Raw genomic sequence first — 26,682 nt, 5'->3', positions numbered from 1 at the left:
TGTAAAGTGAATGTGGCAAAACTACTTTCTTTAGTTTTCACTGAACAGCCATTTTGTCACACAATGTAATTAGTGAGTCGCACAGGTGGTTTGCAAATTAGAATTTTTAAAAAGATATTTTACTAATAAAGCTTTCGTATTGCACCATTTTACAAAGAACTCATTTTACTTTAGGCAAAATCAAATATATGAAAAGTTGCAAATTATTTCTTAATAAAGCCACTATATAGAAACCCAAAATAATTACTTGCTTATTGATTTTCATTTATTAGTGAAAAAATGGTTGAGAACACTATGGTACTAAGCACAACTACTACTATAATGTGGGCTCCATGTTAGTGTGGTACTCAGTACTACCACCAGTTCTCTAACATCAGTCGACATAAAAATTAGTATTATTCCCCACTATAGAATTTTCCTTTTTTTCATATTAATTGATAATATGGTGACACTAGCAACTTGTTCTCACCCACTGCCCTACAGTACTCAGTAAAATATACACCTCAAGCCGCATAGAATATTTGTCACAGGAAGGATTATAGACTTTTAAAGCTCAACATTGAGGCAAATCAGGTATGGATTTTAACTTAAATAGCATACAAGTATTGCACCTAGACTTAATTTGCTACTATAGATCGGAGATAATGGTAATAAATAAGTTAATCTTGCACACAACTTTACTATTTAACCCATCCTGTAGATATCAAAATTAACTTTAATTTATAACCTCCACCACACTAAGTTGTGCTCTCCCATACCAAACACCAGAGAGAAAATGAGTGCTGCCTTGACCAAACATGCAACATTTCTTCTTCAACTTGTACTTTTTCTCATTTTCATAATTGCCACAAAAAATGTGGTTGCAAAGAGGGCACAAGTGAGGATCATAAACCAACTGAGGGCAGATTTGAATCTGACGGTTCATTGCAAGTCCAAGCACAGCGATTTGGGAGTCAAAGAAATCCCTTTTGGAGAGTCTTTTGAGTTCCAATTTACGCCAAATATTTGGGGCACTACCCTATTCTTTTGTGGCATGCAATGGAAATATAGCACTGTTCACTTCTTTGATATCTACAAAGGACGCAGGGATAGAAAGAAATGTAGTATTTGCTGGTGGATTGTAAAAGTTGGTGGTCCTTGTATGCTAAATTATGGGACTGGAGATTTTGATATTTGTTACCAGTGGAACACTAAGAGTTATTTATTAGACTAATTGCCCTCTCTAGTGTTTCTTTTTCTAGAGTGAAATAAAGGGGCAAAACATGATCTTGGAGCCTCATTAGTTATATATATGGATATGAATATTATATATTGACTAATAAAACATTTTTTTCTTTTATTACTTGCTTGTTTTGAATTTTCATTCCTTTTTAGAGTAACAAAATCTTATAGAAAATAGTGGATGTATTAAAGTGCTAAATAACTTTCATCGGTCTTCCGTGTATTTTTATAGGACTATTGTAAAAATTCCTTGTAGATTTTGTCATTAGTATTAACTTACTCCCAGACTTTTTAAATGTTCTAATGCTACCCTCTAACTTGATAAAAGCGGTAATGTGGTTGTCTTTCTGTACGTGTTTGGTAAAAAGAACGTTATGTGAGCTTGTTTGCTGAAGTCTTCTTATTTTCAAACTCCTGGCGTACACTACTCCTTGTGCGTAATTATTAAGTATTGGTAGAACCGGTTCTTGTTGAGAGTCATGCCTTTGTATTGCAAGTTTATTTACACTTTTAATTTCTGGTTTTCTTTAATGAAATCTCCTTTAAAAAAAGAAAAATAACATTAGGCAAGTAGTTGGTTTTTCGTCCTTTTAAACAAACGGAAGAGCCAACATTGTCCAGTTTTCTAAAATTCAGGAAGTTAGGTTGGCACATTTGAAAAGTCTGTTGATAAGTTCATAATAATGACAAAATCCGAAGAGATTTTTTGCATTTGTCCATTTATATATTATTTTGATTTGATTATGATATGATAAACAATAAGCATTTCCTATTATAAGAGCTCTCTTTTTAACAATTTTGGATCTTACGTAGTGTTGTGTGGGAAAATATGAAGAAAATGTGGAAGAACGATAATATGACACGTAACCTTAACTACTCCCCGCAAATCAACAACCCTCGACGTCTGGGGCTCCCTCCCATTCCGTTATAAAGAACCCAAGTGAAAAGTCAAACTTAGGGCGTCGATTCCTTCTGGAGTCGACAGATCGTACCGTCGACCTTAGGACATAGAAATCCCTCGACTATGGAACCAACCGCCAAGAAGGACAGTTGGGTTAAGCAACACTGGCGACGAGGGGAATGCTCTTTGAGAAAAAATCTGACTTGGCAAATTGCGTACAAAAGTGGGGGATGACTGCAAGGCAGGCATTTATTGCGAACCCTTAAACTGCCCCACAGGGGACTAGAAAAGGGTTACAGGAACGCACAGAGCCGTAATAGAAGACTAATTAGCTGAGTGAACAGTACTCCAAGTAATTAGTGGGCTACGTCTGGGCCTAAAAAGGGAGAGCACTTGAGTGCTTCTGCTTACAAAGGAAATCAACCCAGCGAAGGAAGCCCCCAATATAAAAAGGGCGAGACCCTATACAGGAAAGGGGTTGAGATCCAAGAGAAAAAATAATGAGAAAGAACAATTGATGTAAATTGTAATCCCCTCAAAAGAAATATACAACCACAGTGGATGTAGCTCTGATTTTATAGAGTGAACCACTATAAAATCACTTGTGTTCCTTATTTGTGCACATCTTTTATTAACGCACAATACACCCCTCCAACAAATTCTTACACACATTCAACACTAAGGCCGGTAATCCAACGGGAAACCCAGAGGTAACCCAGCCTATTTTTGTTGACGAGAATTCACCGTCAACAATTGGCGACTCCGCTGGGGATCGAAAGCGTTTGACCCCCAACAACATAGTTAGCAAGCACGCCTCCAAGAAAGAGAATTGAGGCCATCAACCGAGGCAGCCAGACGGACGAAACCGCCACCCATCCAGGGAATAACGGGATGGAAGAAGATCCACGCCCGGTCAGAAACGAAGTCCCACTCCCAGACACGCCACGGCCAGATCCTGTGCAGATGCAGGCCCAACTAACCACTCTAACCGAGCTGGTACGTGGGCTAATGACTGTGGTTGAGCGCTTAGATGGAAAGAACTCTATGTCGCCGTTAGAAGACATCCCGAGGCCACTGGGACCTGCCATGGCTGAAAACCCGAACCCCGGTGACCGCCCACATATCCAAGAGGGAACCGGGGACAGCGAGAATCACCGGGGCCCTCCTAGGCCTCGACCTTCCCAATCCTCCAGCAGCCGTTTAAGGGCCGCCGGACTCCGGGTCCCGAGGATCGGATACCGAGAGGCCCGGGAAATCCTGAGGTACTACCCCAAAATCCAGGGGGAACCCCACCAGGAGACTCAAGGTCAGTACAGGCGGGCGGCCAGGCAAGGGACGGACCCAACGTTCAAAGGGTAGAGGCGTCGAGAGTAGCTGGCTCGGCCATCTCAAGAGAAGAAGCGCGCGCCATCATGGAACGTATGGCCAGCCTGGAGCAAAAACTCACAGGGGACGTGGCAGGCCTGAAAAAGAATATAGGGCGAGTGGCTGAGATGGTAAACGTCGACATCACACCTAGCTGCACACATGACCATCCGTTTACCGCAGAAATAATGGCGCCCCCTCTCCCCAACAAATATAGGTCACCGTCGATCCCACCATATGATGGTCGAGGGGATCCCGACGATCATTTGGAGATGTACACAGGACACATGCTCTTACACGGGTATGCTGAGGAAATCATGTGCCGAGCTTTTCAGAACCATTTAACGGATTCTGTCCGAAGATGGTTTCGGACGCTGATGCCAAATTCTATCTCAAGTTGGGATGAGTTAAAGGAAGCATTTTCCCTCCAATTCATAGGGGTTAAAAAATACGTCCCCCCGAAGCAGAATCTGACGACGATATACCAAAAGCCGAACGAGCTATTAAAGGAATGGCTTGCAAGATATGGGGAAGCTGTCACCGTCACGATGGATATAACAGACAGAGAGGTCTTGATGGGGGCATTATCTAGCATGAAGAAAATTACCCCCTTCAAGAGAGAGTTGAACCGAAAACCCTCGTCCAGCTACAAGGAATTTCTTGCGCAAGCGCAAGGGTACATCAACGCCGAAGAGGCAGACGCAAATGACCCCGAGCATAGGTCCAACAAGAATAAAGGGACCGAACAGGGGTCGACACCGGCAAAACAGGACAGGAAGAAGCGTCGAGGTGGAGGAAACGGAGAGAAGCAGCCAGCTGCGACGACGAGCGCTCCAGAAGCTAAGAGGCCAAGGCAAGAGGATACCCTTAAGCCTCGACTGTTTCAAAAGTACGATTCCTACCACGAGCTAACGGTAGGAGTTGAGGAGGTTTTCAACCAGGTCGGACGCTGAAACCTGCTGCGCCGACCAAAACTGATGAAATCGGATCCCAGCCGAAGGAACCAAAAGAAATTCTGTAGGTTCCACGGCGATGTCGGCCACCACACCAACGATTGGGCCGACCTTAAGGATGAAATCGAGAGAGTAATCCGCGAGGGGAGGCTACAGGAGTTCAAAGCCGAGCGGAGACCTCAAAACGACGGCCACAGTGGACAGAATGACGGTCGACGCCGAGAGGAGAACCAGCGCCCAGAGGACCGAGAACCCGTCGGCGTCATACGAACTGTCCTCGGCGGCCCCTATATTAGAGGAGACTCAAGGAGGTCTCAGAAGGACTACGCCCATGAGGCTAGGGGGGTTTACTAGGAAAGATTCTGGAGCGTCTCCGCTATAAAAACCCCAAGGTATAGCCACTCCGACGTGGCCTTTAATGAGGACGACGCCAGCGGAGTTCACTTCTCCCACAACGACGCATTGGTGGTGGAAGCTATGATTGGAAACCACACTGTGTACTGAATCCTGGTAGATAATGGGAGTTCGGTGAACCTCCTATATTCCGACTGCTTGAAAAAAATGGGGATCCGAAAGGAGCAGTTAGAAAAACCTCCAGGCCATTATACGGTTTCACCAAGGACTCCGTCATCCCTCAGGGGACTATCCGGTTGCCCATAACCGCAGGAGAGAAATCCTGACAGACTACGACAATGGCCAACTTTGTGGTAATAAAGGGAGGCTCCCAGTACAACGCTGTAATCAGGAGACCAACCTTTCAGGCGCTAAGGGCAATAACCTCCGTCTACCACCAGAAGGTCAAGTTCCCTACCCCAAACGGCGTAGGTGAAATGAAGAACAACCAGTATGAGGCTAGGGTTGCATACTCCGATGCCCTGCGTGGATACGACCAGCCAAGGAAACAGGAAACTGGGATGGTCTATCAAAACACCGTCGAAGACATAGACCCCAGGGTTCAAGAGGAGGTCACATGGTCCCAACCCATCGAGCAATTGGTGGAAATCCATGTTGATGAAGGCGAGCCAACCAAAATTCTAAAAATAAGCTCAGACCTAGCCCCATCACTTAAGGTCGAGATCGAAAACTTCCTCAGAAAGAACTTAGATGTCTTCCCCTGGAATCATGCTGACATGGAAGGGATCGACGCCAAGGTTATATGTCACTCCCTGAATGTCGACCTGTCATATCCTCCCAAGTGCCAGAAGCGTCGACCAATGAACCCCGAGAGGTATGAAGCACTAAAAGATGAAGTCGACAAGCTGATCAACAATGGGTTCATCAGGGAGGCCCATTACCCACGTTGGGTCTCAAACCCAATTTTGGTGGTCAAGCCTAACAGAAACTGGAGAACATGCGTCGACTTCAGCGATCTGAACAAAGTCTGCCCAAAGGATGGCTTTCCACTCCCTCGAATAGACCAGATGGTCGATGCCACAGCGGGAGATGAGATGCTGAGTTTATACAACCATATCCTCATGCATCCAGCCGACGAGGAGTACACATCTTTCATAACCAACAGGGGCCTCTACTGCTACAAGGTGATGCCTTTTGGCCTGAAGAATACGGGGGCTACCTACCAGAGGCTCGTGAATAAGATGTTCGCTCAACAGCTCGGCAAAACAATGGAGGTCTACGTCGATGATATGCTTGTGAAAAGCGCCAAGGCCAGCCAGCACGTCGACCATCTAGGTGAAATGTTTGGTGTATTGAGAAAATACCACATGAAACTAAATCCCCAAAAATGTGCCTTTGGAGTTGGGTCAGGGAAATTTCTCGGTTTTATGGTCAGCAACCGAGGGATAGAAGCTAACCCTGAGAAGATTAAAGCCCTACAGGATATGCGGTCCCCAACTAAGCCAAAGGAAGTGCAAAAGTTGATAGGATGTGTCACCGCCCTAAACAGGTTTATATCAAAAGCAACAGACAAATTATGTCCCCTTCTTCGATGCTTTGAAAGGAAGCAGGCGCTTTGTGTGGACACCGCAATGTGAAGAAGCCTTCCAGAAATTGAAGGAACATTTGGGCAAGCCCCCAATTCTGTCAAAACCAAACCCCGACGAGGAGCTTAGCCTATACCTCTCCGTGTCCCAACATGCCGTAAGCTCCGTACTAATAAGAGAAGAAGAAAGGGTGCAATTGTCAATCTACTATGTGAGCAAAAGGCTCCTCGACGCCGAGTTGAGATATAGCGAAATGGAACGCTTGGCCCTCGCCCTAATGGTAGCTTCAAGGAAGCTTCGACACTATTTCCAATCTCACATAATACGGGTTCTTACAAACCACCCGTTGAGACAGGCTCTACAAAAGCCCGAAACTTTCGGGTGACTTCTTAAATGGTCGGTAGAGTTAAGCCAGTTCGACATTAAATATGTGCCAAGAACTGCGATCAAGGGCCAAGCGCTGGCCAATTTTCTAGCTGAGTTCTCCTATAGACCAGCTCCCGCCACACTTGAAGGAGTCAAGAATACAGAATGCAAGCTCTACGTGGATGAAGCGTCGAGCGATAACGGGTCAGGAGCCGGCGTCTTGTTAATTAGCCCAGAAGGCCACAAGATTACCTCGGCGGTTCGATTTAAATTCAAGGCGTCAAACAATGAGGCAGAATACGAGGCGCTAATTACAGGGTTGCGATTGGCCAACCACCTAAAGGTCGAGAGGCTCAGCGTCTTCAACGATTCTCAATTGGTCATCGGGCAAGTGAAATAAGAATACCAAGCGCGCGGCGAGAAAATAGGAGCGTACTTGAGAAAGGTAAAGGAAGAACTTGTCAAGTTTAAAAACTACGAGATACTTCAGATACCACGAGCGAAACACAAACACCGACGCTCTAGCAAAGCTAGCATCTTCGAAAGATTCTGACACACTAGGGGTCGTTCCCATCGAAGAATTGGAGCGGCCGACCATTGAGGAAAAAGCTAAGGCATTAATCGTCCAAACAGATGAAAATTCGATGAAGCCACTCATCCAATACCTAATGGACGCACAACTGCCAAGCAATAAAGACGAAGCCAGACGGATCAGATATAGAGCTGCTAGATACTTATAGTACGATGGCTTATTTTACTGACGAGGCTACTCAACACCTCTACAGCGGTGTCTGGATGATGCCGAAGCCCAGAAGTTCATCCGATAAATCCATGAAAGAGTATGTGGTAATCATACTGGGAGGTAGTCTTTAGTTCTTAAGGTTTTAAGGCAAGGATACTACTGGCCCACGCTCAAAAAGGACGCTTTCCAATACGCCCGACATTGCGATAAATGCCAGAGGTATGCCACAATTCCTTGAGCACCCCCAGAAAATTTAACCTCCATTCTCAGTCCATGGCCCTTCGCCAAATGGGGGGTTAACCTGATCAGGCCACTACACCTTGCACCTGGAGGCTTTAAGTTTGTCATCGTCACGGTAAACTACTACACGAAATGGGCAGAGGCAAAGGCTTTAACTACGACCACAGAAGCAGCCTGCACCAAATTCATGTGGGACAACATTGTGTGCAGGTTCGGGATTCCCCACTCAATAGTATCTGACAACGGAAAACAGTTCGACAATGCCTCAACACACAGATTCTGCGACAGTTTGGGCATTCAGAAAGACTTCTCGGCGCCAATACATCCATAATCTAATGGGCAAGTCAAGGCAGTCAATAAAATATTAAAGTATACCCTCTGATTAGTGCATGAAAATACACCCTAAATATTGCTTTTGATTTACACAATATTAAAATATTTAAGCTTTAATTAAACAATTCCATTATTTTTATTCATAATATTTTTAATTAGAATTTGTCTAGTTTTTGTTTAATTATTTACAGATAAAAAGCAGTGTAAAAAACTACACAAAAAAAGCCATGAAAGCCATGTTTTCAAACCACTCGGAGCCAAGCTCTCAGCCGAGCCGCACAAGCCGATCAGAGAGAGGGAGAGCCGCGTGAGCCGAGCCACAAGCTGATTCCAGCTCTCCCACGTTTCCTCACTCTTCCTCGCGCGCGTCACCTGCCCGCATGGCCTCAACGCGCGCGTTCCTTCCACGCAGACATCAGCGCGCGTTTCAGCTTCTCCCGCGTGGGTCCCGCGTCTGCAATGCCAATCTGATTTCCCAATGAAGCCGCGCCAGATGTCAACTTTGTCCCCTGTCTGACCATCGCCAGCTCCGTCCGCCCAATCTGCCCGCAACACGTGGCGTTTTTCCTCCTCACTGCCAATCACGTTGCGACACGTGTCCCCTTGGTGTTGAATCTGAATTTCTCCATCAATATCAGAGGAAATTGGCAAGATTTCTTCCCCAAATTAAATATATGATTTCTCCTAATTTATGTGTAATTTTATTTTGTTTCCTTTTCTTTTGTAATTTTCTAGTTTTATAATTTATTTTCTTATTTGACAGGCAACCTCTGAACACTATAAATAGAGGGGTTGGCCTAAGGTTTTAGAAGCTTTGAATATTCAGTTTTCTGTCGTCTTGCTGTCAGTCTCATATTTTCTCTCTAGAACTTGTGAGAATGTTTTGCAAGATAGGCTAGAGTTTTCTTGCTGAGGTCAGAGATGAACTTCTGTTGAGTGACCCAATTCGGGGTTTTGATTCCTTGTTCTGTAAACTTCAACATCTGAATGAATTAAATCTCATCTATTTTTCTATTACTTTTCAAAATATTGTGTGCCAATTTTTATATAAGTTCAGTCACGCTTTTCTTATGTAATTATGTCACGCATTGTTTTGTCATTCTAATTATTTTACAAATTGTCTTTTACTGCAATATTGTCAAATTGATATATTGTCGATTTTAGATAACTTGTAATAATAATATTTTCTGAGCCAACATAGAGATTTGATTTATTCGATTATTTTATTTTGTAAATCAAAACTTGAATTGGTGAACGAAGCATTAGGGATTCTAGACACCTTACCGTTTTCTTCATACAGATTTTCTCCTTTTTATTTTATTTGCAACAAAAAGCTCAAAAGCTCTCATTTTTCTTTAATTCACTTTTCTCTAATGCTCTTAATCTGTTAATCATTCTTGTTATTTTGTTATCTCTCTGTGGATACGACTACCCTTCTGTGCTACAATTAACCGCTTGTGAATATCACTTTTGGGCGTTAATCACCCTCAAAAAGAGACTCGACAATCTAAAAGGGAAATGGGCCGAGGAACTCTCCAAGGTCTTATGGGCATACAGAACGACGAGCCGAACTACTACGGGTGAAACACCCTTCTCCATGACGTATGGTGTCGAGGCAGTACTCCCTGTAGAGATCGAATCGCCGACCTTAAGAACCGTCGTCCACAACGACGATGACAACACAGAAGGCATGAACGGAGAACTCGGCTTGTTGGAAGAAAAGAGCCTCGACTCCCAACTACGCCTCGCCGCCTATCAGCAAAGAGCAGTACGATATTACAACAAGAGAGTTCGACAAAGAAGGTTCGTCCCAGGAGACCTAGTATTAAAAAGGGTAACGCAGAGTACAAAATTGAAAAATACTGGTCCACTGGGCCCAACTTGGGAAGGGCCCTACCGCATAAAGGAAGTGTTGCGTCCTGGAACCTACATTTTGGAAAGTCTCGGCGGCAAAAGAATTCAACACCCATGGAATGCAGAACAGCTAAGGCTGTACTACCAATAGTGTATGTAGTTCTTACGCATCCCAATTGTACATTCTTTACGAATTAAATAAATTGATATATTTGCAGAAAGAAAGGAATGCACCCCTTAATAACATGTCTGCTTAAAAAACCAAGGTATATTAAACAGACGTGGGGGGACAAATGTCCACGGATCACTAAAAAATGACACGACGACCCCAAGGGGTGAAATCGGCGTCAAATCATCCAAGGAGGAAAGACGAACACTTAGCAAAATTCTAAGGAATTTTCTAAGGCAACGACCCCAAGGGGTGAAATCGGCGTCAAATCCTCCAAGGAGGAAAGACGAAAACTTAACAAAATTCTAAGAAATTTTCTAAGGCAACGACCCCAAGGGGTAAAATCAGCGTCAGATCCTCCAAGGAGAAAAGACAAACACTTAGCAAAATTCTAAGGAATTTTTTAAGGCGACGACCCCAAGGGGTGAAATTAGCGTCAAATCCTCCAAGGAGGAAAGACAAACACTTAGCGAAAATTCTAAGGAATTTTCTAAGGCAACGATTGCAAAGCGAGGTATGAATAAAATCTGCTATCTTTATAAAAAGTACAGATAAAATGAAAAATGTCCAAATCAATGTTAAGTTACAAACACCAAAAAAAAAAAAAAAAACAGAGAGAAAGGTTAAAATTATTTAGGCCTCGCCGCCAGCCGCCGATTCATCGCCATCACCAGGCGGGGAAAGGTTGTCGTTGCCAGCAGGAGGAGGAAAAGTATAGAGGAAGCTCAAGTCCCACTCAGGACGCTCCTTTTTTATCAAATCGACGATCTGTTGACCCGCGGATTGAAAATCCTTGGTACGGATGTCGATGAGCTCCAGAGAAGCCTTGAACTCCTCAATAATTTTAGCACGCTTGGCGTCGAAAGTAGCTGCTGCCTCGGCTTCGGCTTCCTTCTTCCCCTCGGCCTTCCCTTCGGCAAAACATTTTTTCACCGCCTCAGCTGCTTCGGCCAACTTTGCATCGGACAGATCTGCTCGCTTCATAAGGTCCTCAACCGAAGCAGTCAACTTGGTCAGTTCACCTTCAAAACTCGACAATTTGGCCACGGCCACATCTCTCTCCTCGACGGTATCCGTGCACTTTTTCTTGGCGTCGTCGATAAGAGAGTTAAGCTTGGCCTCCACGCTGTCCATCTCCTTATCACGCTCCTCAACCTTAACTAGGTCAAGGAGATTGAGAATGACGAGGATTAGGCCCTGACAAATTGGAGGTCAGAAAACAAGGATACAAAGCGGCGAAACCAGCAAAAATGAAAGACAGCTCGATCAAGTCTTACGTGAATTTGGAAGGAGATCTGATTTCGCTGGCGATCAACCAAAGAAGATTGAGTGGTAGCAACCCAGTGTGGCTCGAGAAAAGACTCATACAGAGCCTGGAAGGCAAGAGAGAAGCGGGGGAAAAGTTTCAGGATCGTCCCAATCTCGGCATCAGAAACGTCCGGGACTTGGAAATTGGGATCCATAATTTTTGCCCCCGGGATAAGCACGCGTTCCCTCGGCGCCAGAGGAACGTTTACGTCAGGAATGGGGATCGTCAGCATCCAAGTTTCTACCACCGGCGTCTTCTCTTTGCGTCTCTTTTTTAACGCAGGATCCTCCTCCGACGTCGAGGGGACCCTTGTGGCTTTCCTTTTCCTCGGCACCTGAGAAGAAGAGCTAGCTTTCTCCTTTCCCCTAGAAGGAGGTTGTTGGCTCGGCGGGGGCTGCTGGCTTGGCTCGAACGGCTGACTGCCGGGAAGCTGGATCCTCAAAGATGTCATTTCTACATAAATGACGAGATAAAGATATAGTCAACGTTTGGAGAACGAAAGCCATGATAAAGAAAGGCGTCAAAAGTAAAAATTACCTTCGTCGCTTAAATGAAAGTATTCGCGGACGACGTCTAGATCAACGGGGTCTGGGAGATCAAGAATTAACCCGGCACTTCGCAGATTGGCCTGGGTCAGGAGGGTGTCAATATGACGAACCTCGGACGAGAACGAGAAGGCTTTCTCAATCCTCGCCAAACCGTTTCTGGAGAACTTCGGCCGATCCCGATGAACTGAAAGATAAAAGACTGCCAGCATACGAAAAAGAAAAAAGAAGCAAAATAAGGTAAAAGAAAGTCAAAATCTCACCCATGTTCCCGAACGCTGCCTGCACCTTCCTTCGACGGGGCAAGCGGTCGTTGGGATGAAAATTGAAAGGCCCGCGTATAATAAAAAACATGGGCTTCCACCCGTGTGACGACGAAAGGATACCCAGTATCAACTTATCAACTTTCTAAATCTGGGCTGAGACCTCCCATGACCACTCAAAAAATACCACCCCTCACACTTGGCGACGTGACATAGTCTGTACATAAATCTAAACTCATCTAGAGGGAGTTCCATGTCAAACCGCTGGTGTCACAAAATCCAGGCGGCAGCAAAGCAGTACCAAAAGTTTGGCGCCAGCTGAGCAGGGAAAATGCCGTAGAAGTGGCAGTAATCCTTTATAAAAGGATGAACCGGAAGGGTCATCCCCGCCATAACGGCTCTGGTATAGACCGGGAGGTACCCGGTCGGCAGCATACTAGTCCTAAAATGCATGTCTGGGAAGAGGTATTCGAACCACCTCCCGTCGATGCATCCTTCCTTTACAGCCCGGATAATATCCTTATTCCGGACCCTCACGCCACAACGTCGGTTGTAAAGAAAGGCCTGTCCGGGTCACCACTTGTGGCAGCCAGGGGGGCGTCTACCGTTGAAGCAGCCACCCCGCCTACGCTGCCCCCCGTGAAGGGGATCCGTTCGACCACCTTGTCCAACATTTGTTCTACACTACCAAATTCACTACCAAAGTCGTCGCCTGGTTCATACGTGGCCTCAACGTCTTCTATTTCCCTCAGCAAGGAGTCGACGCCTGAGGAAGAAGAAGACCATGAAATCTCCGCCATAGAAGGGGAGTCTGGACGGACGACGGAGGGATCCTCTCGACTGGGGGAGTTTTTGGCCATTATTCTGGTGATTAAAAAGACAAGGAGCTGAGTTAAAACCCTAACGTCGAGAGGAAGAAAAGGGTGACTACTCAAACGCCTCGACTTGACGTCGACCATTCATGTAAGAATGATAACGGCGAGTGTTCATGGTACCCCAAGTTCCCCAGACCCCAGGAACCAGAAGTGCACAGACAACCAAAAGACAGAAAAAGAACTATCCTCTGCGGAAAAATAAATTGGAGTAAGTCTCCCTAACCTCTACATTCCGCGTATTTTCATACATACATGATTCAACAGGAAAAAACCCGTGAGAAACAGAACAAGCAGAGGATGATGGGGCTTACCGGTATGAAGAGTTCCAGGTAGAATCTGTGATTAAATACGGCTTCACAACAAGCCTGGGAAAGCGAGGAGTACGAGTCGGTGTTTTGCAGAGAAGCATTCCGGCGGAGCAAGCGGCAGTTCAGCGAATGCGGGGAGTGTTTGTGTTTTGAAAAAAAAAATGGTTTCGGGTTCAAAGAAGGTATTTAAGGAGATGAAAGTCCTCGACCCCTGACCGTTGGATGAAGTTCTTAAAATCCAACGGCAAGGGAATCCCGCCCAGATCTGACGATGACAAACAAGGGCGGGAAAAGGAAGAGTCACGATCTGAAGGCTCACATTCATCCTTTCGAAATAGAGCCTCACGTCAGCACAAGAAATCGACCGACGCGACGGTTGCTCCCTCAAGGAAATCCGAAGCATCCAGGCCATCATTGCGGACGAAGGCTCGGGACCGGTTTCCCACACCCGAAGCACGGAAGTACGACCGAACCTAAGCTCGAGGCCGCCTAAAAGGAACCCTCGACCTGAGGGGTAGCTGTTGTGTGGGAAAATGTGAAGGACACGTGGAAGAACGATAATATGACACGTACCCTTAACTACTCCCCGCAAAGCAACAACCCTCGACGTTTGGGGCTCCTTCCCATTCCGTTATAAAGAACCCAAGTGAAAAGTCTAACTTAGGGCGTCGATTCCTTCTGGCGTCGACAGATCGTACCGTCGACCTTAGGGCATAGAAATCCCTCGACTATGGAACCAATTGCCAAGAAGGATAATTGGGTTAAGCAACACTAGCGACGAGGGGAATGCTCTTTGGAGAAAAATCTGACGTGACAAATTGCGTACAAAAGTGGGGGATGACTGCAAGGCAGGCATTTATTGTGAACTCTTAAACCGCCCCACAGGGGACAGAAAAGGGTTATAGGAACACACAAAGCCGTAATAGAAGACTAATTGGCTGAGTGAACAGTACTCCAAGTAATTAGTGGGCTACGTCTGGGCCTAAAAAGGGAGAGCACTTGAGTGCTTCTGCTTACAAAGGAAATCAACCCAACGAAGGAAGCCACCAATATAAAAAGGGCGAGACCCCAACAGGAAAGGGGTTGAAATCCGAGAGAAAAAAGAATGAGAAAGAACAATTGATGTAAATTGTAATCCCCTCAAAAGAAATATACAACCACAGTGGATGTAACTCTGATTTTATAGAGTGAACCACTATAAAATCTCTTGTGTACCTTATTTGTGCACATCTTTCATTAACGCACAATACACCCCTCCAACAAATTCTTACACACATTCAACACTAAGGCCGGTAATCCAACGGGAAATCCAAAGGTAACCCAGCCTGTTTTTGTTGACGAGAATTCACCGTCAACACCTAGTTTAATGGTTGTAAGAGATAATGTTCACGTGTTATGTTATATGGATATCAGTTGACAACCTAACTTAATGCGTTCACCAACTCCCTTTTAAAAGTGTTTTTTTCCCCCTGTTTTCCACTTTTTATTTCTTCACTTTTTCCACCTGATTTACACAGCCTGGATCTCTAATAGGTGGCATCGTATCTGTTGACGGTAAAAACTCGTTAACAGAAATAGGCCGGGTCACCACTAGGTATCCCGTTGGATTACCGACTTAATAATGACTGTATACTCAATATATGCAGTGGAGTGTTTGTGGTATTTTTTGTGTAGTGCGCAATATGAGAAAAAATACTTGAAGTAGAAAAAACACACAAGATTTATAGTGGTTCACTCTTATAAAATGAAGAGCTACATCCACTGTAGTTTTCTATTCATTTTGAGATTGTTGCAATTTACACCATAAATCGCTCTCTCATTCTTTTCTCTCAGGAAAGATCAACCTCTTTTCTATACGAGGCTTCTCTCCTTTTATAGCCGAGCTTCCTTCGTCGGGTGAGTTTTCTTTGTAGACTGAAAAGCACTCAAGTGGTCTGTCCCCACTAATCACTTTTGTGTACTGTTCACTTAGCCAATTAGTCTCCCATTACGGCTCTGTGCGTAGCTGTAACCCTTTTCTGTTCCCCGTAGGGCTATTTAAGGGTTTGCATTTAATGTCTGTATTGCAGACATCTCATATTTCCGCACGCAACTTGCGATGTCAGGCTTTCCCCTCTTCGGGCATTCCTCTCGCCGTCTCTTATTTGCTCAGCCTAGTTGTCTTTCCTGGCAATTAATTTCTTCCTAAAGGATTCCTGCCGTAAGGTCGACGGTACGACCTGTCGTCGTCAAGAGGAGTCGACGTCGAAGGCTGTGCTTCCTTTGCAGCAGAAAGAAAGGGAACCCCCACCGTCGAGGGTTGTTGCCTTTTGAGAAAAAGGAAGGCTACATGTCACACTGTTGTTTTTCTACGCGTCATTTACTTTTTTCCACACAACAGTATCCTTGCGCATGCTTCGACAACTTTGAATAATGGCCTGAATTGAAGCCCCATTTCGTGCATTTACGCTTTACTAAATTAAAACCCGAGTGCTGACAAATATTAATAGCTTTTGGAAAGCGTTATTTCTATATTAAAAGACCCTTCTTTCCTAGCTCTGTGCTGATAGAGAAACGCTTTTATATTGTATGAATTTTTTTTTTTTTTTTTTTTTTATTTATTTATACAAGGGAATGGGAGAATGCCACCATTATTAAATGGAGGTTTGGATTGATTCAATCCCAATCATAGGATTGGGGTGGAAGGGCTTACTACGCTTTTATATTGTATGAATTTTGTTGTCGTCTATCATAGTATTTAGAGAAGAAACTTGTTATTTGTTTTCTTTCCCCTAACAAGGCATTGAATTGTATGAATTTTGTTGATGCCTGTCATGTCATAAATCAAAATGCCCTTTTTTAGATGGGATGTTAGATACGTGGTGGGTTGGGCCCCACCAGGTAAGGCTCATTAGTTTCTTAACCCAGTCCAACTCAACTCTGATTGAGATGAATAAGATTTCGTTCATTTTACTGATTTAAATTTTTAATTTTAAGTTCTACAGTTAAAAGTTCTAAAAAAATAACACATTTAACTTTTTCTGTTACAGTTAAAAACTCTCAAAAAATGTCACATCTCAACTCGAATCTGCGAAGTAAATTAGGCCTAAAACTACTCTTTTAATAAGTCTATTCATTTCACTAATTCAAATTACCACAAGTTTTTGCTATAGCATTTTGTACACTTTATAGGAAAACCACAAGTTTTAGACTTGAATTGACATATGCGAACAAATATAAATTATTGTAGAGAATGTTAGCAAAAAATACTTAAAAATCGTAAAATCTATAAAAATTACAAATATATACATAAAAAATCATAAAACTCTCACAAAATCTAAAGATACTAAATGAGATATACAAAAATACAAGTATTATTTTCTCTTATAAAAATTCAAATTCAACTTTTTCTACTACAAGTGTTTTCTTTCACTTTTTAACTCAAAGTGAGGCCTTAAAGACGAACTTAAAGAGAGAAGTTCCATCAAACAAGAACAATTGGTTTCTAGCATTGACATTACTATTTAAGAACATTTAGGATATGATTGACATTATGCCATTTTTTAACTCATCTCTCATACCTCTTTTAGTTAAGTTTGCGTCTAGAGTTTATGTTTGTTAGTCGAGGAAATTAGGAAGCGGGAGGTTGATTTGTACACACTTTAGAGAGCAAAATTACCTCTTTGCTCAGTGAATAGTACAGAAATTGTATACTGTTGGAAATGTATTGAGAAGAGAATAATCATCGAGTAAATTTAATTCTCAGAAGGAGCCAGTGAATTCATGAAAAATGAATGCTTTGAACTGTACATTGACTTTTACTTGCTCTATGAATAAGCAAAAGGGAATAAATAATTTTGGAAAGAGATCAAAACTAATTACCCCTGTAAGCTATGAAAGAGAGAATTTCGTTAACGTTGATCTAATGAAAATATACAAGACCTTATCATTTTCCTATAGCGAATAACACAAGGAAATAAAAAAAATAATAATAATAATCTGAGTTTATAAAACTTCGGGAAAAAAATCGCATACTTTCACCGGATGTCGTCTTTCAGGGGAAGATCCTCAGTTGGAGACGAAATAAATTGCTCGTTGGACTCGATAAGCATCAAGACGACTTCTCGCATTGATGGTCGATCAAAAGGGGACACACTTGTGCACATTAGAGCAATCTTCAAGACTGTAAGCATATGATCAACCATACTTTTGTCGTCCAGATTTAATCGATTATCAAGTATCCCAGATCTCAATGAATGATCTCTGATATAATGCCTTACCAAAGTGACAAGGTCACCTCCTTCCTCGAGCGGTTGTACAGGAGTCTTTCCAGTTAGCAACTCCAATAAAACTACCCCATAGCTATAGATGTCACATTTTTCTGTAACCTTCATGGTGTACGCATATTCTGCAATTAATAAAAAAAAAAAAAAAAAAAAAGGAAGCTAAGAAACGTGTTCAACAACATTCTTAAATAAAATGAAACCAAATGAGCTAGGCAATAGAGAAACTACAAAAATAGATGAATATTTTGCATTGACTACAATAAATGGTAGTTAAGAAATAACTGTATTGAATCTTGAAAAGCCATAAAGGGCATTACCAGGAGCAATATATCCATATGATCCAGCAACTGCTGACATTGATTTGGAATGAGGCATATCAATTACTTTTGCTAAACCAAAATCACCAACATGGGTTTCGAAGTTCCGATCAAGTAGAATATTGGTGGACTTTATATCGCGGTGAATAATCCTTGGTTTGCAGTCATGATGTAAATATGCAAGACCTTCAGCAGCTCCGAGAGCAATTGTAAAACGAGTCGGCCATTCCAACCTAGAAGAGGCGCCATGAAGCAATTCGCCCAAGCTACCATTTTCCATGTATTCGTAAAGAAGCAAATTAGAACCCTGGTGATAGCAAAATCCATATAACTTCACAATGTTGCGATGCCTGATTTTCCCGAGAGTGGAAATTTCAGCGCGGAAACTGTTTTCTATGTTATTCCCCTCACTATTAGATGCTAGCTTCTTAACAGCAATGGTCTTTCCAGAATGCATTACCGCCTTATAAACGGTTCCACAAGCTCCCCTTCCGACAGCAAAGCTTTCATGGAAGTTATTAGTCACCTCAACTAGATCTTGGAACGTGAACCCATCTTTTGGAGGAAAGTAGATATCTGAATCAGAAGATGGAATATCCTCTTGCAAGGATACGACCGTCTCGGAAGGACATCTCATGAAATATAAGATAATAACAATAAGAATGAGAGAAACACCACCAACAGCAGCTGCAACTGCAGTAATGATTTTTCCACGATGAGTTTCACTCCTTTTCGAATGGGGAACAAAATTAGAATACAAGTTTCCACCACATTCGTCAAGAGGCCTACCACAAAGCCCTTTGTTCCCAAAAAAGCTGCTAACAGCCATGTTCTGGAACAGAGGTATAGAAGGTAAAGGTCCAGTAAGATCATTGTACGAGAAGTTGCACCCCAATAAGCTTGACAAGTTCTCCAACGAGCTCGGGATTTCACCGGTCAAATGGTTGTTGTTGAGCAGGAGAAATTCAAGCATATTAAGATTGCCAAGCTGGGACGGTATATTCCCGGTCAGGTTATTGAAACTAAGATTCATTGCAATCTGCAAACCTGAAAGGGAACCCAACTCCGGAGGTATCTCACCAGAAAACATGTTGCCACCCATTTGTAACTCTGTCAAACGGGAGAGGTTTCCTAATGCAGATGGGATTTTTCCAGAGAATTTATTCTCCGAAAGCCGGAGAAGCTCCAACTGCAGAAGGGTTCCTAGCTCATTGGGCAACGGACCTTTAAACCTATTCCGACTGAGATCAAGACGTTGTAGCATCTGGCAGTTAACTATTTCAGGTGGAATTTTCCCAGTGAGAAGATTGTATGATATGTTGAAAGTCACCAACATAGAAAGACTTCCTATTTCCTTAGGCAACTCAGAGTTGAAGTAATTGTCTGAAATGTGAAGCCTCTGCAGCTTCTTGCAGTTTCCTATCTCTGGAGGAATCGGACCGCTGAACCTATTCAGGTCCAATCCGATGGCAGAAATGTTCACCAAATTGCACAGCTCAGAAGGAAAACTCCCGGTAAGACTGTTTCCAGCAAGTCGAAGTTGCACCAATGATTTGCAGTTCAATATTCCGGTTGGGATATTTCCATACAGCCTATTAGTCTCCAGATTTAACAAAATCAGGTTAGAATTTCGACAGAGATAAGGAGGTATTCTTCCTGTCAGGTAGTTATGTGAAAAATCAACTACCCAAAGTTGGCTGTAGAGTCCAAGCCCCTGAGGAATGCTACCATTGAGAGAGTTGTCAAACAGCTGGAACTGTATCATTTTATTCAGATACTGAAATCCATATGGAATGGGACCCTCAAGAAAATTTATTGAAAGATCAAGCTTTGTCAAGTTCTTCAAGCTACTAAGCTCACTTGGTATTACACCTGTAAGCTGGTTCTGAAAGAGATAGAGTAACCGTAGACCGTTTATCTTACTGACTTCGGTGGGGATCTCGCCAGTCAAATAGTTCTCCGAGAAATCAATTTCTGTTGCAAGAGAAAGATTTCCAATTTCCCTTGGGATAGTTCCATTTAACTCGTTTCTGTAAATATACAGCCTTCTCAAGGACTTGAGGTTCCCAATCTCACTGGGAATTGGTCCACTGAGAGAATTCTCATATAAAGCAATAGTCTCCAGGCTTGAACAATTCCCAAGTTCCTTGGGAACAAGCCCAGATAGCTGGTTTTCCCACAGAATCAGATCCGTCAAGCACCCAAGCATCCCGAGCTCCTTTGGCAATTCCCCTCCTATATGGTTTTGAGCAAGACCAAGAAGCTCCAAGCTCTGGCATCCACTTATTTCAGCCGGTAGGCTACCAGAAATAGCGTTCTGACCAGATCTAAACGTTTTCAGATTCTTGAGATTCCCAATAGAACGAGGCAAAGGACCGGTAATATTGTTGGTGTATGCCACGAACTCGACCAGAGAAGTCAAATTCCCAAGCTCCTCTGGCATGGAACCAGAGAGCTTGTTGTTGCACAGGTTCAAACTTCTCAAGTTAGACAAATCACCCAATTGGGCAGGAATTTGCCCCATAAATTGATTGTTGTTCAGATAGAGTTCTTCCAACCTCGAACAATTCCCAATCTCCTCAGGTATGTTTCCAGTGAGTGCATTGTAAGCGAGATTAAGACGAATCAGGTGGACTAAACCACCAATGCTGGGGCTCAATGTTCCTGAGAGATTCATGGAATTCAACTCAAGAGACCAAACAACTCGATCATAACCAGCAGTGCAATTTACACCGGACCATCCGCACGGTGTTTTGTCATTGGGATTCCAATTCCCCAACAAATTAAATCTATCGTCAAGACTGTTCTTCAGCTCCAGGAGGCAAAGCCCCTCAGAATTCAGTCCCTCTGAAGTGAAAGCCAGCAGAGTTAAGACAAGTGAAAATCCAACAAATCCCACCTCCAAAACATTCCGCAGTTCGAAATTTCCGAACATTTTAGCAACTCCCGCAAAATTGCAACCAGCATATGATCAGATAATGAACACCTGCATAAGCATAAGTCTTCAGATTGCAATGCTTTAGAACAAAAACCTATTTCCTTAACATCAAGTAAACTAACGAAAACATTCAATAATATCAAGCTAATACCAACATAAAAAAGAATTCACAATTTCTTACAAGCAATCTCTTATTACAAAACCAAACTACAAACATATAAAAACGACCCCATGACGCATAATCGATGGTAATTCAAGCTACATGCATACTAATTATAGGAATCAATCATTAATTCAAAAAAAAAAAAAAAAAAAACAGAGAGAGAGAGAGAACTTAAATTAATCACAGGCAATCCAAGAAACCAAATGGGTTCATCAGAAACCTTTAAAGAAATCTACATTAGTCACCTAAAAAAAAAACCAAACATACCCCATAAGATAAAAAATCAAACACAACTTATCCCTATAGTCAAATTCAGAAACTTTATAACATGTCAAAAAAATAAATAAATAAAACAGAGCATTAAAACGTACCTCTATAAGCTTCACCTTTTTGTCACTCATCGTAGAAGAGATAATAGAAACAGCAAGTCCACCACTTGACATTATTGACCTTCTGAAATGACAAACTAAAAACCATGGAATTCATGAATCAGAATCCCACCTTGCCAAATCAAAATTCGTCCTTTTCCTTTTTCTTCTTTTTTTCTTTTCTCCCCCACAAATGGTGGGCGATCTCCGATCTACAAAAGACCCAAGATTTGTTGCTTAAATATCTGCCAAGCCCAATGTTTTCCCACCTTTTCTCGCGGCTTTTTCCCCACCCAAAAAGAATTACAGAAAAATCTCCCACTTTTCTCACCCAAAAAGAAAGAAAGAAAGATAAAAATAATAAGAAATGAAAGAGAACGCGTCGAACAGTGAAATCTGAGCTCTTGGGGATGAAGCTCTAATGGCCGACAAGCATGCTTTCATGTCATCGCTCTCTGCGTATTGTTTTGTAGTGAGAGAAAGCTGTCTCTCTCTCTAGATTGAAAGAGAAGTGTGGTGGTGAGTGCTCGGAGAAAGGAGAACGAGAGAACTGTGAGAACTTTTTAGGCCTATTCCTGTAATGTAATAAAGTCTCTGAAATTATTTTCTTGGGAAAATTTCCGAGAAAAAGGAAAAGAAAATTGCCTTTTTAAAATAAATAAATAAATAAACATTTGCTTTGCTTGGTAGGTTCTGAATTCTATGACTGATGATAAACACCATTTGGTAAGTTTTGGATTTAGTACCTTTTATCTTTAATCATTTTAATGCAATGGAAGTAAATCTGTTTTGTAGTATATTGCCACGTCACTTATAACTTCATAATCAATTTTTTTCCACAAATTATATTATAAATTCATTGTGAAAAAATCCATTGTTTTAGTTTCGTATATTTTGAAATACATTTATGAAGGAAGGATTAATTTTCTTTGATTCTAGGTTGAATTAGCAAATTCATAATTCTTTGCAAGCGCATACTAAAACTTTGATTTACATTCTACTAAAAAATTTATAAAAATGTTGTTGCGTTTAATATTTTCTTACTCAAATGAATCCAAGGTTTGCACATTCCCAGTCAACATACTATCTCACATATTAAATCTAAGTTTTTTTTGTTTTTTATTTATTTAGAAAAACAGATTTGTGTTTGATATTCATAAGTTTATGGTACAACTGTCTCCGTGCTCTTATATACAATATATTTTTCTAGAGGAATTTATTAATCATAGAAACAAATTTTAACAGGTTCATAAATAATAAGAACATATTTTCAAAAAAAAAAAAAAACATATCAACTTCATCTTAATTGTTTAATTTTAACTTGTGCGATAAGTAAATTGTCATATTTATATTGATGGATATAAATTTTTTTTTTATTTTAACTCATGTGATAAGTAAATTGTCATATTTTTATCGATGAATATAATTTTTCAGTACTAATAAATTAATAATTTTCAATATTTATCAATAAAAGATAATAGCTTAGAGTAAAACAAAACTTTAATGAAATTAACGGTGTTTTTTTTTTCCTAACATTATTCATAGAAACAACAAAATTTGAACGGTTTTTTTTTTTTTTCCTTCCTCTTTTTTCTTATGTCTTTAATGAAATTATTAAAAGAACTCTATAAATTTGTGGGGCTTTTGAGGGCGCACGGATCATCCAGATGATCCACCAATCTTTTTCCCTCTGGATCATGAATTGGGTGAGATAGCTCCCTAAGCTGTCTGCTCACTAACTTTGTCTTTATCAGACGGTCCACATTTGTGGATTATGAGCATGACAATATTAACAAAAAATATTGTTGAAGCCTATGGACTAAATTGGTGGGACCCCTAAAAGTACGCGTAAAAAATTTATAAAAAAAAAAAAAGAAAAAAAACCTAATAAAATACAAAGAGATATAGAGGAAGAAAGTCTGAAAGAGATGGGAAATTGATAACTGTTGGAGCACTGAGCACATGGAAGGCCAAATAGGCCATATCTCTTGACTCGGAAAGCATAAAGAGTTGGTTCGCTTCCACTAAAAAGTAATATCATCACTAGTTAAATCATTTGCCGACCAATTTCTTGTTAACATTATCATGCAAATATCCAATTAAGTTACATTTGTTGCTTGTTATATTGGGTCTCAATTTTGATTCAGTTTTCTCACGCTCTTTCTCTTTAGTTTTTATGCCATGTTCACATTTGCAAGTAATAATTTGCTTTAGTGTGTTTTTACAATAATCAATACTCAATAGTTCATTTCTTTGGACAAAAGTTGAGCGGATTTACTATCAAATATAGAAAATATCAAATGCATATGTGTATATATAAGGTTTCCATATATATTTACTTATCAAATATATAAAAAAAATATATTTAGTTACCGTGCAATTTTATTAATTATCATAAATTTTTTTTATTAATTATCTAATTTTTTATAACTGTATGATTAACATTTTAGAGTTAAAACAACAATTCTAAGTACACATTAATAGATAAATATTGAAGTAATTATTTAAGTAACATCTATAGCTAATTGCTTCTTCTTATTATTCAAAATAATAATTATAATAGGGGTGGTAGCTAGTAATAGTAGTAATAATAATAACAATAATAATAAATAACAACTTATTACTATTAATTATTATTACTATTATTGTTATTGTTATAATTATTATTTGTGTTTTTTATTGTGAGCACATGACTAAGTGTAATATATTAAGGGAAATGACGGACCAAATCATTGTTCAGCAACGATACCTTCCTTTAGTGACTTTCAACCTATATATATGTAGGCCTTTTATGTGGTCCCCACCTCTTTTATAGGCGAAATTTTATCTATTGTAATCGGTTGAATAATTGACGTAATTCTTTGTATTGAGTCGTAATAATTACTATTTTAGAAATTAAAAGTTGTTTTTAAACATATGACAATAAACGACTATCATATACTGCTCCAAATAAAAGTTCATGCATAATTGAATGTGTCTATAAAAAAAAAAAACATGATAGATATAATCATTCACGATAATATTATTCAGGTTTAAAAAACATAGTCAGTTATGATAGAACGACTGATATTAACTGTAAAAATGACAGATGTGCATATTATTATTCATGTTGAAAGTGACATTTATTTATTGATGTGCCTCTCAATATTATTCATATACTTATTCATGATAGGTATGCAAGACAATCGTTTATTATATGCTTAAAAATAACTTTTCTTTTTTTAAAAATAATAACGTTATGACTCAATATAAGAAAATTATACTAATTTTTCAGTTGGTTACATGACACATGGTCAGTTTTGTATGTGTATTTATATTTTATAGCAAGTATTTTTGTAGACTTTAAATGGGAAAAATTCATCCTTGAGATTAACACAAGTACCTTTCAAGAAAAGAGGGGGCAAAAGGTAACAAATTGTTTGTTATGTAAGCATTTCTTCCATGGGTTTCAGTGCAATGACTAATTTCTCTCTTAATTGTTTTATAGAAGTAAAATCTTAATTAAAGTGGTTCCTCAGTCTTCGTAATTTCTTTTAAAAATTTCTTCTTTTTCAGAAGGTGTGCCAGGATTGACTCCACCGTCAATGTCAAAAATAACATGATTTGTTTCTTTAATTTTTTGCAACTTTTTAAGGCACAATAGACGTATATATATGTTTGCTTTGGTCAACCGTGAAAATTACTCTTTTTTTTTAACTTTGTATTAGCTAAGTCAATTTCAAAATACATATATATTGTTATGCATAGTAGCTGTTAACTTCAATTAAAATTACTATACAAGTTAAGTTATGTTCTTATTATAATCTTATTGTGCAAATAGTAACTATAAATAGTAAGTACTGTGTAATAATAATTGTAAATAGTATCAAAAATTTTCCTACAAAAGGCACTAAATCTTTTCATTTTACATACATTCACAATATTAATAAAACTATCTCTCTCTAAAGTTTTTCTTCTTAGTTTTACATTTTTTTAGTTTTCATAACACGTTATCAGCACGAAAGTTCTATTTCTGCTGCAATTGTCTACATTCATTAATTCAAACAAAGGAGGCCCTGATCTAATTACAAGCATATACCTTAAAGTCAAAAGAAAATAAGTCTTAGCCCTAGTCCTACTACAAGTTTCAACCCTTATTAATTCAAGTGAAAGTAATCGCCATGTCGAATCTTGCCAAACTTGAGTTTGTTGCACTCGACATAACGGGAAAGAATTATATGTCTTGGATCATAGATATTGAAATGCATCTAGAGTCAATGGGTCTATTAAAAAAAATAATAACAAGTCACCATAAGAAAAGGCGAAAGCAATGATTTTTCCTCGTAAAAATCTTGATGAAGGCTTGAAATGCGAATATCTCACAGTTAAAGATCCATTTGTCTTTTGGAAAAGTCTGAAGGAGAGATACGACACCAAAAAGAAGTCATACTTCTTGCCACTCGCGATGAGTGGAACAATTTACCTTTCCAGGATTTTAAAAAAGTCAATGACTACAACTCTGTCATGTTTAGAATTGTTTCACAACTGAAATTTTGTGGAGTAAATATCACAGATGGTGAGATGCTAGAGAAAACCTACTCCACTTTTCCTGCATCTCACATTACCTTGCAACAACAAAACCGTTTGCTCGATTATAACAAATTTTCTGAGCAAATCTCATCTCTTCTTGTGGGAGAGAAAAACAATGAATTGTTGATTAAAAATCATCAGTCTCGTCCCACTGGTTCAACAACATTTCTAGAAGTAAATGTTGCATTCTCTAAAAATCTGGGACGGGGAAAAAATCGTTGTCATGGTCGAGGCTATGGTCGAGGACATGGATGAAGTGGTTATTACAACACTTCACAAAATGACGTAATCCAGAAGAAGCGTCATGACAAAAGAAAAGATGTTGATGCAAGTTGTTCCCAAAATCCTGAAAATTCATGTTATAGATGTGGTACTAAAGGACATTGGTCTAGAATTTTTCGAACACCGGAACATCTTTGTAAACTATACAAGGTATCCTTGAAGGAGAAAGAAAAGGAAGTAAATTTTAATGAACACCACGATCCTACAAATGACTCAATCAATCTTGATGTCTCATACTTCACAATGACTTTACAAATAAGACTATTGGTGATAACTAGATAGATAAAGTTTTTCATAAATGATGCTCTATTTCACCAAAGTTCAAAAGAAATTTGTTAAGTTTCAAAGACATATATCTTCACGGATATGATAAACTATCTAAAATTGAAATGAATG

The 26,682-nt window shown here is 40.4% G+C and overlaps 2 protein-coding genes across 2 annotated transcripts; one reads left to right on the top strand and one right to left on the bottom strand.

Annotated features, from left to right (window-relative positions):
• The first annotated feature begins 3,543 nt into the window (after positions 1-3,543).
• On the top strand, positions 3,544-4,440 carry LOC112091694. The gene has a single exon (XM_024165923.1). The coding sequence runs from the start codon at positions 3,544-3,546 to the stop codon at positions 4,438-4,440; it is 897 nt and encodes a 298-aa protein (XP_024021691.1).
• Positions 4,441-17,095: 12,655 nt separating this feature from the next.
• Positions 17,096-22,036, bottom strand: LOC21391656 (probable leucine-rich repeat receptor-like protein kinase At2g33170). The gene is made up of 3 exons (XM_010098615.2): positions 21,439-22,036; positions 17,967-20,952; positions 17,096-17,771 (listed from the first exon to the last, which is right to left on the bottom strand). The coding sequence occupies exons 2-3, from the start codon at positions 20,899-20,901 to the stop codon at positions 17,401-17,403; spliced, it is 3,306 nt and encodes a 1,101-aa protein (XP_010096917.1). The 5' UTR covers positions 20,902-20,952; positions 21,439-22,036; the 3' UTR covers positions 17,096-17,400.
• Positions 22,037-26,682: the final 4,646 nt, after the last annotated feature.

The sequence above is a fragment of the Morus notabilis genome, unplaced genomic scaffold (genome assembly GCF_000414095.1).
Source record: "Morus notabilis unplaced genomic scaffold, ASM41409v2 Scaffold708, whole genome shotgun sequence".
NCBI classification, from domain to species: domain Eukaryota; kingdom Viridiplantae; phylum Streptophyta; class Magnoliopsida; order Rosales; family Moraceae; genus Morus; species Morus notabilis.
Note: the sequence above shows the minus strand (reverse complement) of the source record. Positions and strands in the feature narration are given on the sequence as shown.

What these genes read in the sequence shown, in the direction of transcription:
- LOC112091694 (XM_024165923.1), top strand. Translation starts at nt 3,544, where the DNA reads ATGGCCAGCCTGGAGCAAAAACTCACAGGGGACGTGGCAGGCCTGAAA.
- LOC21391656 (XM_010098615.2), bottom strand. Translation starts at nt 20,901, where the DNA reads ATGTTCGGAAATTTCGAACTGCGGAATGTTTTGGAGGTGGGATTTGTT. An exon ending in ATATGGATATATTGCTCCTG is followed by an intron (nt 17,772 to 17,966) that starts GTAATGCCCTTT and finishes TATTAATTGCAG; the next exon opens with AATATGCGTACACCATGAAG.